The sequence below is a fragment of the Caenorhabditis remanei genome, chromosome X, assembly GCF_010183535.1.
Source record: "Caenorhabditis remanei strain PX506 chromosome X, whole genome shotgun sequence".
Taxonomy (NCBI): Eukaryota; Metazoa; Nematoda; class Chromadorea; order Rhabditida; family Rhabditidae; genus Caenorhabditis; species Caenorhabditis remanei.
In genome coordinates, this window is record NC_071333.1 from 8,061,155 (window position 1) to 8,076,724 (window position 15,570).

General features: G+C 36.4%; 1 protein-coding gene across 1 annotated transcript; it reads right to left on the minus strand.

Annotated features, from left to right (window-relative positions):
* Positions 1 to 5,788: 5,788 nt before the first annotated feature.
* GCK72_023547 (uncharacterized protein) lies at positions 5,789 to 7,166 on the minus strand (the record flags this gene model as incomplete). Its single annotated transcript, XM_003092072.2, has 7 exons — positions 5,789 to 5,876; positions 5,926 to 6,055; positions 6,241 to 6,325; positions 6,375 to 6,526; positions 6,660 to 6,801; positions 6,856 to 6,995; positions 7,046 to 7,166. 7 exons carry the CDS (start codon positions 7,164 to 7,166, stop codon positions 5,789 to 5,791), a joined length of 858 nt encoding a protein of 285 aa, XP_003092120.2.
* Between the last annotated feature and the right edge of the window lie 8,404 nt (positions 7,167 to 15,570).

The following is a 15,570-nucleotide window of genomic DNA, read 5'->3' on the forward strand; positions in this document are numbered from 1 at the left end:
CACTCTGAAATATAACCTTATCAAATTATAAATTTGTTCAGGTAAGATTTCCCCTTGGAAGAAAAGATACGAAAGGAAAAACCAGGCGCAGAAAAAACTTTGCTTGGCTGGTTTTCTACTTCCAGTTGAACTATTCAGTGAGCCATGAATGAGAATCGTCTTAAGTGTCAGCTGTTCTTACAACTTGAGATTTGTGACTTTTTGTTGTTGTTGTTGAACATTTTATTTTCTTACAAAGAGATCTTTGAATTTATGCAAAGATAAAATCTCACTTTTTTCCTGACCCCTGTTTCTGCAGAAGAGTATATACAATTCTGAATAAAGTAACTGATACTTCAAATATTTTTCTTTTCTCTCATTTTCTCTCATAGCTATAGTAGAAATGCAAGATTTTTGCTTTTTACTATCTTATCAATTATGACATTACGATTCTGACATTAGCCACTCATCAATAATTTATAATTTTGCAAGAGCAGAGCTTGTGAAAAGGCTCTTCTTCTGACGGGTTGAGCTGTAATAGCAAGTGTAACGGAAACAACGAGGTGGGAGAAAAAATATATGCTCACGAATTGATTAGATCACAAAAATGAGAAGAAGAGAAAAAGACAAGAAAGAGATTTTGATGAGCAAGATGAGAATGTTTCATGAGCAGTCATCATGCTCAGATCACAACATCAAACAGCTGTATTGAGAAGAGCCTGCTCAATGAAAATGGGTTTTTGAAAATTGAGAGAAAAAGAGTGAAAAAAAAACTGTTTGCACATACTTAAAACTTTTGCGAGAACAATATATAGTAGAGACTAAACTCTGTAATCTTCATGACACTACCGTTTCTTATAAATTCTGATATAAGAATGAACTTTCATGACTGCTTCTTCGTAAAAAAAGCGTTCGCAGCAACCTTTGACAGCTCTATCAAAACGCGGCCTTTCAAAAATCGAAGAACCGGGTACTTGATCCACGGCATGTCGGATTGTGTGCATATCGCGTGAAATATGATATACGGTTAATAGACACAGTACTGTTCAGTACACTAATTTTGTGATATTTGAAAGAGAACCGCCTACGCAACAAAAAATAGTTGCTCAGAATAAACAGTTTCTTATATTCAATTCTCAACATAGGAAAAAAATGTTTTTGAATGCTTACCGTTTTGGAAATGTTCTTCGGAAAACAGAAATGCTGGACATTTCTCATAAATGATTGTTCTAGAGCCAGAATTCACCAAAGACTATATTGGAACATGCAAAAGAAATTATCACCACTACCTCCATCAGTACTTGTTATCATCTCAATGTTCGGCTCTTTGGTACAGAATATGCAAACACTAATGACCCCTTCCCTCTTCCTTCCCTCATACATTTTTGGATATCTGGCCCATTTTGACTTACGTGCGTTCGTTGCCGGACATTTTTTTCGTAACTAATACCCGTGAACTTCACACACACAATACAGATGACGCGTTTATCTGATTAGCCTAGAAAATTCGATCATTACATTTCAAAATTATAAACTTCGTGTTTTGAAATACGTGGGAGAAGTGAAGAAGACAAAGGAAAAATGAACAATAGAAAAAAGGAAGTTTGAAAGAATGATCTGTCACAAGTTGGGTTCAACTTATTAAAAATTGAGAAAAATCACATATATATTCCTACAAAGAATAAAGGACACATTCAAAAATAATGAACGTAGAAAAGAGTCAAGGATGAGATGACGACAGTGCAAACAGCTGACCGAGGGAGAGAAATCCGCCAGCTTTTCTTAACCTCACTGATAGCCAATCATATACGCAGCCAGCTAGGTTGTAAATAGCGACGGAGTTGCACGAGAAAATGAAAATGATGATGGAAAATAAGAAGGATGAGAAGAAACTCTATTTTTCTACGGGATTTTCTCTGATATTATGTTTTGCACATTTTATACCGGACCCGGTTCCACAGGTGTACCAGGGTTCATCATTAACACCAAAAGAATTTTCAAAGACAATGTAGAGATTGAAATTACGGAGCTCTTATAGTATAATAAGACAACAAAAACCAAACAGTATCAAATATCGTACAGTGCACAGAAGCTGAGAACTGTAAAGAAAGAAAGGTGTCATTTCTGCCAGCCAAAAAAAAACAACTGTTACACCAACATAAACATACACTTAGTTAATTGGATTTCGGATACCGCGTGAGCGCTCTGGTGGCGATTGTTGAAAAAACTGCATACCACGGTCTAGATATTGGGCAAACAGCCTCGGCGATTGCAGCTACTATCTTAAGTTTTTCATCGCGCTTCAGAAAATAAGGAGTGGAAAACTGATGAGATCTTTTGGATGGAAGAGGCCCTACTCCTAGCCGGTCGATTCTTGTTCTTCAACCAAACACAACCACGTAATTCTGTGGAACATCACATTCACCCAAACAGAACTATTCTCTGTTTTAGCAAATGAAAAACGAATAATGAACGACACTGGGACAGGGGGATGATAGCCATTGAGCTTTTTGTTTTATGACACCACTCTGTCTCATAAAAATGTTGGTTGGCTCAACATGTGGTAAATTTTACAGAGCAGACAAACGACACAAAATATAAATGTACATCAATTTTGAGAACAAGGGAGACGATGATTGTTTTTGATGTTTGGTTGGAAGAAAATTGAGAAAATGAGTATAAGATAGTGGCGTGGCGCCCGTATCAGTTGAACAAATCCCATGTTGCTCTGGTCCCTTAGAGTGTGTAACATCAGTGCCACATGATCCATCACTTCACCCCGCATCATTGAAACCTGGTGAAAAAAAAACACTTTCGACGAGGTGCATCCTAATTAGTTAACAAGTGTTAGTATCCAACATAAATACTCTATTTTAAGTTAAGGTTCTTAACATGTGTAATATTACTTTGTGTTGGTTTACTTTTGTTTTGTTATGTTCAGATGCTCGTTCAACTTTTAAAGTGAGTATTAGTTGTATACTGCTCTTGTAGAAATCTGATGTTGAAAAATGACCATAAATCGGTTCGCCGCATTCTTTTCCCTACCCACTAACCCATAAATTTGCAGGTCATTCATTTATTCATGACCGCACTGCGGTGCAGATTCCATAGATCCGACGATAAGTGACGCTTTCCATCTACATCCCTTGCGTTCTTTTTCAACAATATGTTGAGAAAAATCATGTTTGAATCTTTTAAGGGACTTCAATTAACTTTTCGTTGACTTTTGAGATTCAACGCGTTAATAATTAGTGAGAAATCCCTATACGATGTCTTATAACATTTGCAGTGAATAGTTGATATTAATAACGATGACGATAGAGTGTTTTATGAATCCTGAGAAAATGTAATTCCTAGGATTCTATTCACAAATTAATTATCTATTTTGGAAAAACTCAGAGAAAAATGTTGTATCTATTTTCAGACTTGTTTTGGTTATGGTCCGTTTCATGAATGCAAAATGAACCTTGTGTATTGAGCAAGAATACGAGTAGCCATCAAGTCGGTTTTTCAGGGTCCCCTTAAATGAACTCAGTTTCAGAACGCGCCGGAAAATGTTCAAAAGTTGAACTTTCTTGATGTTTTGATAACATTTCAATTACAAGAATTGACGTTGAGATATTATGATTTCTGCATAATGACACCTTATTAAACTTAGACAATAGTCGTCATACTCTCCGTTTAACAAAGTTTTGAATAAATGATTATTATTTATTCTTTCGATTTTTGAGAAGTCAAAAATAAAGAAAAATGATCAATCGTCAGAAGTCTCAGAGTTGACGTAAATGAATGTTTGTCATGTCTAGAGATACTGTATACGATCTTTTTGAATTTTACTGTACATTTTTACCTACCATTCATGTTTGTATAAATTTCAGATTGATTTTTTGGCTTCTCCGGTTTCGTTTTGGGGGAACACGTCGCTATCAACCATTAAGCAGGATGAAAATGACGGAAACTTCTATTTCGTCGCAGGAAACCCACTTTGATATTCAAATATGATTTCTTCCAGTTTTGAAATCCAGTAAACAATAATCCGTAAACAAGAAAAATCAGTAATCCTCAAGTTGTGTGAGTCAGTGGAGCCAAAAAATAACTCCCCCAAATCCTGCAAATCCGGATCAGAAAATATCCGACCTCCGTCAGTATTAAATATTTGTTTCATTTGTTTGAATGAATAGAAATATAAAGAAAACAGAATGAATAATGCAGATTAAAACAACAACAAATGCCGGAAGAGATTAATGTAGTAAACTACATCCTACTTTTATTCCTTCCTCTATCTAAACAATCGTGCATTTCAAATGTGTTCAAAGCGCAGAAACAAACTAGGAAGTCAGGTTTCCATAATTATTTTCACAGTAGTTCCATTCTACCGGCATTGCTTCAAACTTGATATATACATAATTTTTCTGAAAACGTCCCCGTTTCAACACAGCAGATAAAGTAGCGGATTAATTTTTGAATGTGCTTTCAGACGCTGTAGTTTTACTTTGAGAATGACCGATGATCTGGCTTAAAAGTAGAATTGGTTTCTGTTTGGTTGTTCTTGAAAACTCCAAAACTGGAGAGCACTTACAAAATAAGTAAACAAACATTGATTTCTGAGATTTGAATTTCTCCGAACCACAGGAAAACTGTGAATACAGCGTGGAAATATCATACGTCACAATGTGTACCCCACACGAAGAAAATCTATTTTTTAGTTTTGACTGATGATTTCATTCCATTGAAAACTTGAAATAATTCTAAAACTTTTTCAATAAAGTATTTCAATTCTCACGGTCTCAATAGCAAAACTTTTTATAAATTCTGCATCTTCATAAGAATCCTTCAACTTTGCTTGATGAACTATGACAAATCCCACAAACTTTCATCGACAAAACTTCAAGAAGAGAACAACGTCAAAGTGTGCGTGGAGTTGTAATATATTTCTGACAGTCAAATACAAAAAAAACAACCATTATATTACAAAATCAAACAACCCAGACATGTAGTTTCTGTTTTTCATGTTCTTTGTAGTCGTCGGGGTGGTGGAAGTTATGAGTTGATTATTTGAAATTGAGTGAGTCAATCAGAATTTTGATATCTGAATGACGTCTATTCGACCTGAAAATCGAATTGAACGTCTTGCTCTTAATAATCATTGTGAAGTTCTCTATTGTTCTTCCGCGTCATTTTGTCTGCACCAAGTTCAACAAAGTTATCCCCCATTAGCATATCAATTGGTTGAAGTAATGAATACGTCGAAACACACAGACATGTGAATTTCCTACTCCGAAAGAGATTAGCCGTAAATTAATGGACGAAAAAAACCGAAAATCCTTTTCCATCCGTTATTAATCTTTCCGAAAGTGCACTGTTTCTATTTTTGCTCAATCTGTCCCATCAAGTGTCAAAACGTGTCAAGATTATGCAAATTCATTATCAGCAAAGATAATACGTGTAGAGATTTTGATTATAATAATATTGAGGAATCGTATTAACATCGGAGAAAAATACCCATGGGAGACGAAATGGAAATCATCAGAACAAGCTGATACTGGAAGGATTCAAACATAGAATCTATAATAAATATGATGGCAAGTAAACCTGAATTTAGTAACTTAACAATTTGAATAAACTATTCTTATAAGGACCGTACACGTTTAAAAGATAAATAAATAAATTATACATTGCACAGTGTCAAATATCACATGAGGTAAGGCACGTAGAGATCAAAGGGAAAGTATTGAAATCAAATATTTGTGAGATATGACAAAACGAGATACCCATTGAACTACATATCTAAGAAAATAGAATATAATTTCTACACGAAAAGAAGCTTGGAACGAGAACGACTGGTCTTCGGTTTTTTGATACATGTGAAGTCGCTGGGTTCGATTTCTTCGATACTCCTAAAAATGAATAGATGGTTATAGGATACAGAATCTCTTGGCAACTTACGGAACACAGCTATCCATTGTTTTCTTGTGTCTTACTTGTATCCGGAAATAGATACGGTCGTTTTTAGCGGATTGTCTCAAATACATGAATGTGGTTTCACAGCGTGTTATCACAGATGGTCGAGTTGTACCTGAAAAATGATGCGATGAACTTTCATTTTCCAGTTATTCATTCTCTAGACTTAGATAAGGATTAACATTTTTTAACTAGTAAATCCTAATAGAATGTTTCCGGATAGCTACTTTCATGTTTTCCTACTTAGCTTTTCGAAAAAGATGATGTGCTTTCAACTCTTAGTTCCCAAAGAAGACTTACGTAAATCACAGGCAGAATATGAATCACTGTATGCTATTGGATTTTGATTAAAATCTGCAGACGCCGTAAATACATCTGGGCAACACTGAAAAGAGGATGATGAACATTTAGATTCGAACGATCAGACGGCTTACCGGCTTTTTCCTATTTGTTGACTCGTAGTTGACCCATGTGATTTCCAATGAAGGAGGAAGTTGAATCATACAGTACTTGCTATTCAAATTGTTCTCAAGAACCACTGTAGTGTTTACTAGATCCCTCAAATTCTTGGCCCATTCCGCACAACCTGTAATTTATGAGCAGTCAATAGGCGTTACTCAGATCAGAATTGTTGATAACGAAATTAGATGACGCCACACACGCATTTAGAGTAGAAACTTCCACTAAAAGGCCACACATATCAATTTCCGCTCACTCACCAAGTCTGAAAAACGCAGTGATTTGAATACTGATGGTCACTGATTCGGCAGCCTCAAATAGGAAATGATGCCGGCCGGCGCCGAGTTGCTCTTCCTGATGTGGTCGATCACACATTGCAGAGATGTTCGTGCTTGACGTTGTCTGGAAGTTTTCGGTGGTTAGGAAAACATTAAACTGGAGTTTAAAGTTTAGTACCTCGCATGTTCTTTCTGAAGGTTTTACATATGCCATACTTCCTTCGGGCACTTCCAAAGTAATGTCACATTCAGATTCAGGTAATCTTGGATCCGATTTAAAAGTATATATTCCAGACTGAGAAATGGTATGAACACATTCTGAAACAAAACAAACAAAATAACAAAAGTAGGATCATCAGCGCACTTACCTATCCTATCCCCTTCTACAATCTTCAGCAGATTTAGAAAATCTTGGAAGGTTGAAGTGACATAGCAAAGGTTTAACAGCAGAATGTAAATGATAGTGAGTAGCCTTTCCAATTTCAACATGATCTATAAACAAAATGACCCTTATTCAACAAGAAATTATTCACGAGCGGAGAGAAGAAGAAATGGGGGTGGAGCGAAGGGAAAAGGGAGAAGCGAAAACTGAGAATTGGAATATTTTTATACCAAAAAATGTCAAATACTTTTTTGGAATAGCGCTGAATCACTAATTGAGAGTTACACCTAAGCATTAGGTCTCTCTTGTGATAAATTTACGTAATTCATAACAACACGTAATAGCAAAACGTGGGAGAAAGAGTCTACAATGTGTTGTAGAATCGGACCTGCGAATTGGGAGTCAGTGAGAAGGGCGGGGCTTTGGAAGACCGCGCCCCAAACTGAGAGACAGGTGCACTGAGGATTGAATTCAATTTCAACGTTCTTTTTTTGGTTCAAAGTCTCGACTGACTTTGGGATAATTCTTTTAAAAATAAAAAGTATGAAATGAAAGGCGTAGACAGCCTTGCTTGTTGCTCTCAGTTTGTGTTTTGGAATACGGAAAAGTGATAGAGGGGATGAATTCAGAATCTGATCGGTTCATAGTGAACATGTCGTCAAAATTCAAAACAGTGTAAGTACTATCATGAGTTTGCTGTCGGATGTTGTTTGATATCTTCACTTTCACTTGTCTAAACATCTGAAATTTCATGGATCATCTCTGAAACTATGCGAAACGATGAACACGATGATGACAAAGCGTGACGGATCATTTTGCACAAACTACGACTGTGCTTCGATCCAAATGCGGAATCTACCAAAGCGTAAAATTTGGGAGAGTCAGGGGCCTACGTCAAATCAAACGTATCTTTGCATCTTTTGGCTTTTCCATGATTTTTGATGAGCAGCAGCATGTTTTGAAAAGATTCGACAGAAAACCAGTCTAGCAAAAATGAACACTCAAATATCAGGAAATCGTCGTTGGAAAAACAGACAGACTGGTTCCGTCAAATTCATTCATTTTCTCTGCTGTTCCGACAGACACCTTCGGTGGTTTGAAAAATTAATGAGAAGTGATGCGGATATGGAAAAGGTCTGGGTCCGACTCCTGAGGTCCCCACAAAAGATTGGATGAATAATGCACTAGACATTCGAATAAAAGTTTCATATTGCACATTGATGTGGAATCAAATTAGCATAAAAATAGAGTCAGAGATGATTTGAGAAGTTGGTGGAATGAGTAATATACCTAAACTATCATGATGTTTCAACAGAGGATATGCAAAGTCATCTTGGCTACATAGACTACGAAAAGTTGCCTGAAAATATTAAATTCTGTCTAAGAAAAACAGAAAACACAAAAGTTCTTATATGGGAGATCAGGCTACAGTACCTAATCTCAATGTCAAAACCTATAGCACATTTTCAAAAAATATCATCAGGCCTGTGTAATTATTTGACAAAAACAAAAATATGAAAAAAATAATAGGTTACAAAAATACATCTAGTCTGATTATGATACATCCCACCTCGCCAACCATATTTTTCTCGGTCGGTTTTTATTAAACAGAAGGCCACATTTCAGAGAAAGCCTATCTTATCCCACTGATTCAGGAAGAAAGACGTCAAGGTTTAGTGTTATACAGGATGATCGGCTAGTACAAACCTACAGTAGCTCTTCGGGTAGCGAGGGAGGGAGTAGATCAACATAACACTAGAAAAACACAAGTGCAGATGGATCAAAATGAGGGACACCCTCAGTCAGTGGTTTTTGTCTTCATGCCGGATGATTGAGAATGATAGTTGGATTACCTGCGGACTTGGAAGACTGACAATAGATGGATTGTCATAAATGGTGGATTTCATGGAATTTCGTATCAGCAAATTGGTTATAAGAGCTATCAGGTCATTTTAGAGTCTGATCCATGATAAGTCAGCAGAAAAGGCAAAAGTTCATTGTCAGACATTTTCCCGGCTGGCTGCCAAAATGTGGTGTGCCTACCAGTACTCAACGGTCATCACCAACCTCATCAAGAAAATTCAACTGGAAAATCTGGTTTGGTTGCTGCACATTAGAATTCGACTACGTAACGAAATGCAATGTGCAAAAGTTATCGAGAGGATACGCCAGGATTTGAGCAACCAGGAACTGACTTCCTACCAATTTGTGCATCTACTCTAAGAAAAATTATCTACTACATCTTCGTCATGTAACATTAGATACATGAGCAAAGTTCACAGGACAGAATGCGTACTCATTTTTTGTTTTCGAGGATAGGCAGAAATTGAACAAACTTCGAAAGGAAAATAAAATGGAACCCCAAAATGCGAATTATCTTCTCACCAATTCACACAAACATTGCACTACGAGTAAACAATCGTAAAAGGTGACACACACGTTGAATACTGCAAATGTGTAGTAAGCTGGTGAGAAACTAGAGGATATGCAAGTGATCTATCATTTCTCAGTCAGAATCGAAAATGTTAAAAAAGGGCTTGACAATAGATAAAAGAAGAGCGGAGGGCTTTGACTCATTTCGTCAAGGATGGACAGAATTAATAAATTCCAATTCGGATTTTGACTGGACAACAGACAACAGAAATTGGAACACGCATTTGTCCTTCTGGAGAAGGATGGTCATCTATCCGGAATAAACTAATTCAATAATAAAGAACAAAAACAGACGTCACTTGGGAAAAAAGAGACTGAGTGAAAAAATGGAACGTGGGCCGTGGTGAGTACGCTACAGAAGAATGTCTAACTAATTCCAGAAGCTAGTACGTCCTTTTCTTTCTATTTTGATCGTGAAAATTAGATTAATAACAAAGAATTGGCACAGGAAAATGAGAATGACAAAAATAATCTAAAAACAAAAAGAGAAGAATGAAGAAGTCTCATATCCTGGAAACTTACCGGACAAGAATAGATGTTTCTTGTCTACCAAAATAATGTAGGTTAACAACGAACACCTGGTGAATGACGAGTTGGTAGGCATATGAGGAATAGATGACGACCAGAAGAGCTACTTATAGAAAATTGAGAGCCGATTAAATTCTATGAAAACAGTGATAGGTTCATACAAACATGGGAATACATTGAAGATCAGTATGAATAAGCATTTCGATCAAAACACCCAAAAACATCCTACAGTAAGACATGAAACCAAGTGAATAGAAGAAAAAATGAGCCTAGAATAGGGATTGAAAATATCACGAAGAGATTAGAATTAGGACATTATCTAGTCACTTTTTTTTGGGAGGCATACTTTTGTCCTCTCTGAAAGGACAAATGTCGCGCTGGCTGCTGTCATCTCTGTGATCTAGTCGTTAAGAAAAAATAGATTCGTAATTTTGAGTTAATCAACAATACAATTTTATGGGTTACTCCCTCTTAATCTGCGTAAGACCCACAGTACAAAATGAACATCATACCTCCAGACTTTGAATGATGAGTGACTGAAGACATAAATAGTTCATCAGACTGAACTGTTAAAATATGAAGATGTTGAAAGATAGAAAAAAATTAAAATTTTCATTCATGACTAGGGTTTTGTTGTAAGGATCACTTGAGCTTAGCTATTTCTTTAAAAAATTTTCAATATCTATTCTGAAAGAATTTTATGAGCGTGTAAAACGTAAAATTGAAAGAAAACAAAAACAAAATAAAACGTGAAAACCACGCGAGCTTGGGAACATTGACTCAATTTCTTCCCAGACAATCTACGAAATTCCTATTCTAGTAACCATGGATCACGGAAGAAAAATGAAATTGGGAAAATTGAGTTTCTGGAATCAGGAACCGAAAATTAGGTGCATTTGACATCTGATCAAGCATAATCAGAAGATCTAGACAATTTTAGACATTCCTGTTTATACAAAAGTAAGCTTCCAAAAGATTTGTACTCCGCAATGAAAAGAGGATAAATTTGGTGTGAGTCAGAAAGAAGAAGTTTGGTGTCATGAATGGTCTCGATCTTCAAGAAGATATATGCCACCCGCAAACAACAACCTGCAGAGCCACTCCTAGAAAGGAAGGCGCTAATTAAAATGAATCATGAATGTTCTCATTTATCATATCAAATGTTTTTATAACATTAGGGAAAGTTGTCTACCTTACCGCCAGTTTTCAAACAGCATTTTTCTTGGTTTTAACAAAACAATGTCTCACGCTGACATGAGGAAGTTTTGAATCATTTGAGAAATCTTAAATTTGGATAGACCCAGCACATGAAATATTAAGACACAATGAACAGGCGGGAACAGAAAATCGTACTAGTGCAAGTGTTCAACCGGCACGACCGTTTCCATATTGTGGTCGTAAAGATAATCCTGTAAAGCTAGAATGTTCGGAACTGGAAGCTACAAGAATTCGTAGTAATAATCTGATTTAGAATACAAAAAATTGGTGGTAGTAGTATAAGTAGTATTCGGATCAAACCTATAGATCAGTATTTGTTGTCAATTTGACGAGGATCAGTGCCGGAGACAAGCAGAGACAAATGGCGCGGATGGAAAACAAAAATGTAGTTGTCTATTAATTTCGGGTCCGATGGCAGTGGTCTGTCCAAAATATTGGCTGATTCATTAATCAAAAAGCCAAAAATTTGACCGTTTTGCTTCCGGGATGACGGATCGAGAATAAATTGTATGATGGTTAGAAAATATGACTGATCCAGTCATTATATTCAGTTAACTATATACATAGAACACGCGTAAATTTAAATACTTAAGACCACAGACTAGTTTTGAGATGACCGATTTTGAATTACATCCGTACTTATTGATACTCATTCGGACTTAGGAGAGATGTACAGGAACGTGTGTTGAATAAATGCCAACTCATCGGTTGAATGAGAAACGAAAACAGTAACTTACTATCATCACATACATCCTAATGACACATTACAGCACAGCTAATTCTACTAAACCAGAAAAAAACAAAAGAATGAAAACACATTAACTGATTGTATGAATCGCAACATCTTCCACAGATTTAGATCATTTTTGGTAGGAGCTTTCAGTTTTAACACTCTGTGAGGCTGCATAAATCTGGTCAGAAACCAGTTGAGACGAATTTTTTTTCAAAAGAGTCAGCAAAATTCATAGAACGGTTCCAATTCTTGTCAAAACAGTGTTTTTTCAATCAAGGTGTGAATCAAGTCTACTGTCAAAGATATGTCTTTTTATTACTACTATTTTAAATCAGTTGCCAGCAAAAAAAAGAACTCGATTGTTAATGATTGCTTAGAAATTAGGGATACTGTAAAATTAAAATATAATATTTAGAAGTTACTCGTAGTGACTAACAAGCAATATACCGAAAATAAAGACAAGACCAGTGGGTGGGATCAAACCAAAAATATATCGGGGTAACCGGATGAAACATCCTTAGCGTGATAATTGTGCACATGTCTAAGCGGGCGGTGAGGTGTTTTTTGGATGATTTCTGATGTCATGGAAAGTTTGAACTTGAATATGTGCAAGGTTTCGTACGTTTGATCTCATCTTTTCCCCAAAATTTGGTCTCAGAGGTTCAGCACATGTTTTTGCTAGAGATAGTCGGCGAATGATTAGATGTGTCGGCTAGAAAGAAACGTGAATCAGAACGGTTGTTGATTAAATAAAAAAGGACCTATGTTTTCTGATGTCGATTTGAACTCAGATTTTGATGTAGCGGGTTACGGGTTCGGGTTGTAGCGTGGGTCATGGATTAATATGTCTAGCATTTAAGAGTGTATCCACCCACTAAGGACGTCAATTTGTATATTATAGAATCATCATGATCAGGAAACTGAGAAATGAGGAATTAAGAGACCACTCGCGAGAAGGAAGAACATTATAATTGGGGTCATTTCCAGGTGAAAATTCGGATAGGCGACTATGTCAAAGAGGCGGCAATTGCAGCTGGAAATTCATTAAGAACACGTCAACGTTCGGGAACACATTTAAAAAATGATGTGGTACCATAAAACAGATACAGAGTTATCAGAGAGTAATTCAATGAATCGCTGGCCGTTCATCGGAAATGAGGGTGGGAATGTTTGCTTCCGTAGTCAAAAACGAGTTTGATGATTTTTGGAATGCTAGTAACCGGTCTAGTAACAGAACACAAAATAGATCAATCTTCGAACAAAAAGTTGTAGAGATCCAAGGGACCTGTAAAGGTCTATTGCTATTATACATTTTGAAGTCAGAAAACATCGAACTTTACATTCGCCTTTGTTAACAAGTCAGAAGCCATTTCCTTCTCTTGCAAACGATTTACCCGCCTATGAAAGTTTTAAAAATTCTGGGAGAGCCCACGTTGAAAAATTTCGAAAACTATTTCCATCATCATTTCTCTGGTGTAGACAAGACACATCTAAAAACTTTATCCACCATATTTTGTAGTGGCTTTTGATTTGATTCCAGGTGCAGATAATGGTGTAGGACATGGCGATCAAATCTACGTAGGCGCAGAATTGGGAAAATCAAATAAATGAGCAATAGCAGTTTCACTTTGTTCAATTATGATCAGGGTTGAAAAAAAGACACGTACTTTTCCAGGTGCACCACTAAACTGTGTCATATCTCGAATTTCAGAAAATATAGGACACCATCTTTTCAGATGCATCAGAAACCGAAAAGTGGTAGGATTCGTAAATCAAACAGCTGGATTTCCTAAGTCTGACTTTGTTTGCTAAATTTGAAATCAGAAACAAGCGAACAGAATGACAAAGAGTGGCACGAAAACTAAAAGTCAACTCACCGAAAATAAAAATCAGAATAAACAAAGTCCATTACGTCGTACGGGTGGCTGAAACTTTTCTGACTCAACATTTTGTTTGCTAAGGGACACCCAGAGTGAAAACCGAAAAACACAATTTGTCAGTAGAATTTAGAAAAAATGTTCCGAAAGAATACTAGATATATATTTTTTCATATCCGACTCCTAAAAAGCAACGATCAAATTGAAGATTTGTAAGTCAAACGCTAAATAAATGCCACTCAGGTCTTGATCTGAAATAATCCGGAAGATGTCAGCTCACATAAGATCGTTAGCAGGAAATTTGTGAAGCACGGCTAAAGATGAGAATAGCCATGAGACTACAGTATGCTTAAGTAGATATGTTTTCTTTTCTAAATCAGTTTTTCTCTGCAAGCTTGCAGAAGATTAATTTGATAAAAGCAGAAAGGGAGAAGTGTTGAAAGCTTAAGGGTCATACATTGAATCAAAATTATGAAAGAGACAAAAAAAGAAAACGTGTAGTGACAGATGATAAGTGAGTAAATGACATTTTATTTGCGTAACTGGTGGGTGTAATGGGAGGTCAATTGAGTTCAGATTGAAAATCCAGATTCAAAGGAGTAAACGTTTTGAAGTCAGGATGAGGATGTTTATTTTATTATATAGTATCCGGACTTCGTGGCATTACGTTGTTTACCAACAAGACTCAGCAATAGATCCAGGAAGGTATAGACGTTTTCTTTAATAGTTTTAATAACTGCTTCGGCTACAACCGCCACCACCACGCGCATCATGCAAAGACGCCGGCGCAGCTTGTTATTTCCCTTCAATGACATTTGTCACTTCACGTTATGTTTATCAATTTTACGCCTATTTACTCGTCATCCCAAAGAAACTTCTAAGAAGTCTTGGTAAAGTGAGTCAATTCCGGTGCAACATGTTTAGAGCACGCATCTTCAAAGTTCACGCAAAGATCGCAAATTCGCATGTTTTTCATTTCGTTTCCTGAACTAGAACCGCAAAGATGCAATGTGAATCCTAGATTGGAATTTGAAAGTCTCTAATTAGACAGGAAGGTGGATAATGGAATAAATAATAGATGCGAGGGTGGTAATAAAAGAATAAACAAGGAATGAAGGAGTTCAACAAAATAAAAAAGAGCGAAAATTTGGAAGATGAAAAAGGATACAAATTTTGAGACAGTCATAACTTGTTAATCATAAGCGGCATTTCGAGAAATTTGTATTGTATGCCAAAATAAGATCAGGAAGACAATGTTTTGCAATCGCTGGTACCTAATGCAACGGTTTTCAAAAGGAAGTTGTAGGTGTTAAAACCACGGAATCGTAGCGGATGCTCGAAAATTAAATTCGGTACGGAGAAAACTCATCCGAAAACAATACAGCTGCAAACTGTTCCAGTGGAAAAACATACAGCTGGATATGACTACAGTAGGAACGCCACATAAAAAACGAAACCCCTATTTCAGTCTTCCACTACCAAAAGTTTATACTTTGTTTAATCTTGTAAAGTGTTCATACGAAAGATAATCTGATTGCTCGGAACGTTTTGAATAGCATCATCTTTTGGGATAAGCTTTTAGATTTCTCAGAACCTTAAAACAAAAAGAAATGAGCTTTTGAGTGTAAGAGGGGCTTGACTTTTGATTTTTGTTTGGATCAAGCCATCTTTCTTGGAGCATTGTTCCCGATGTCTGACTAAACATGAACCAGACCTGCTCTG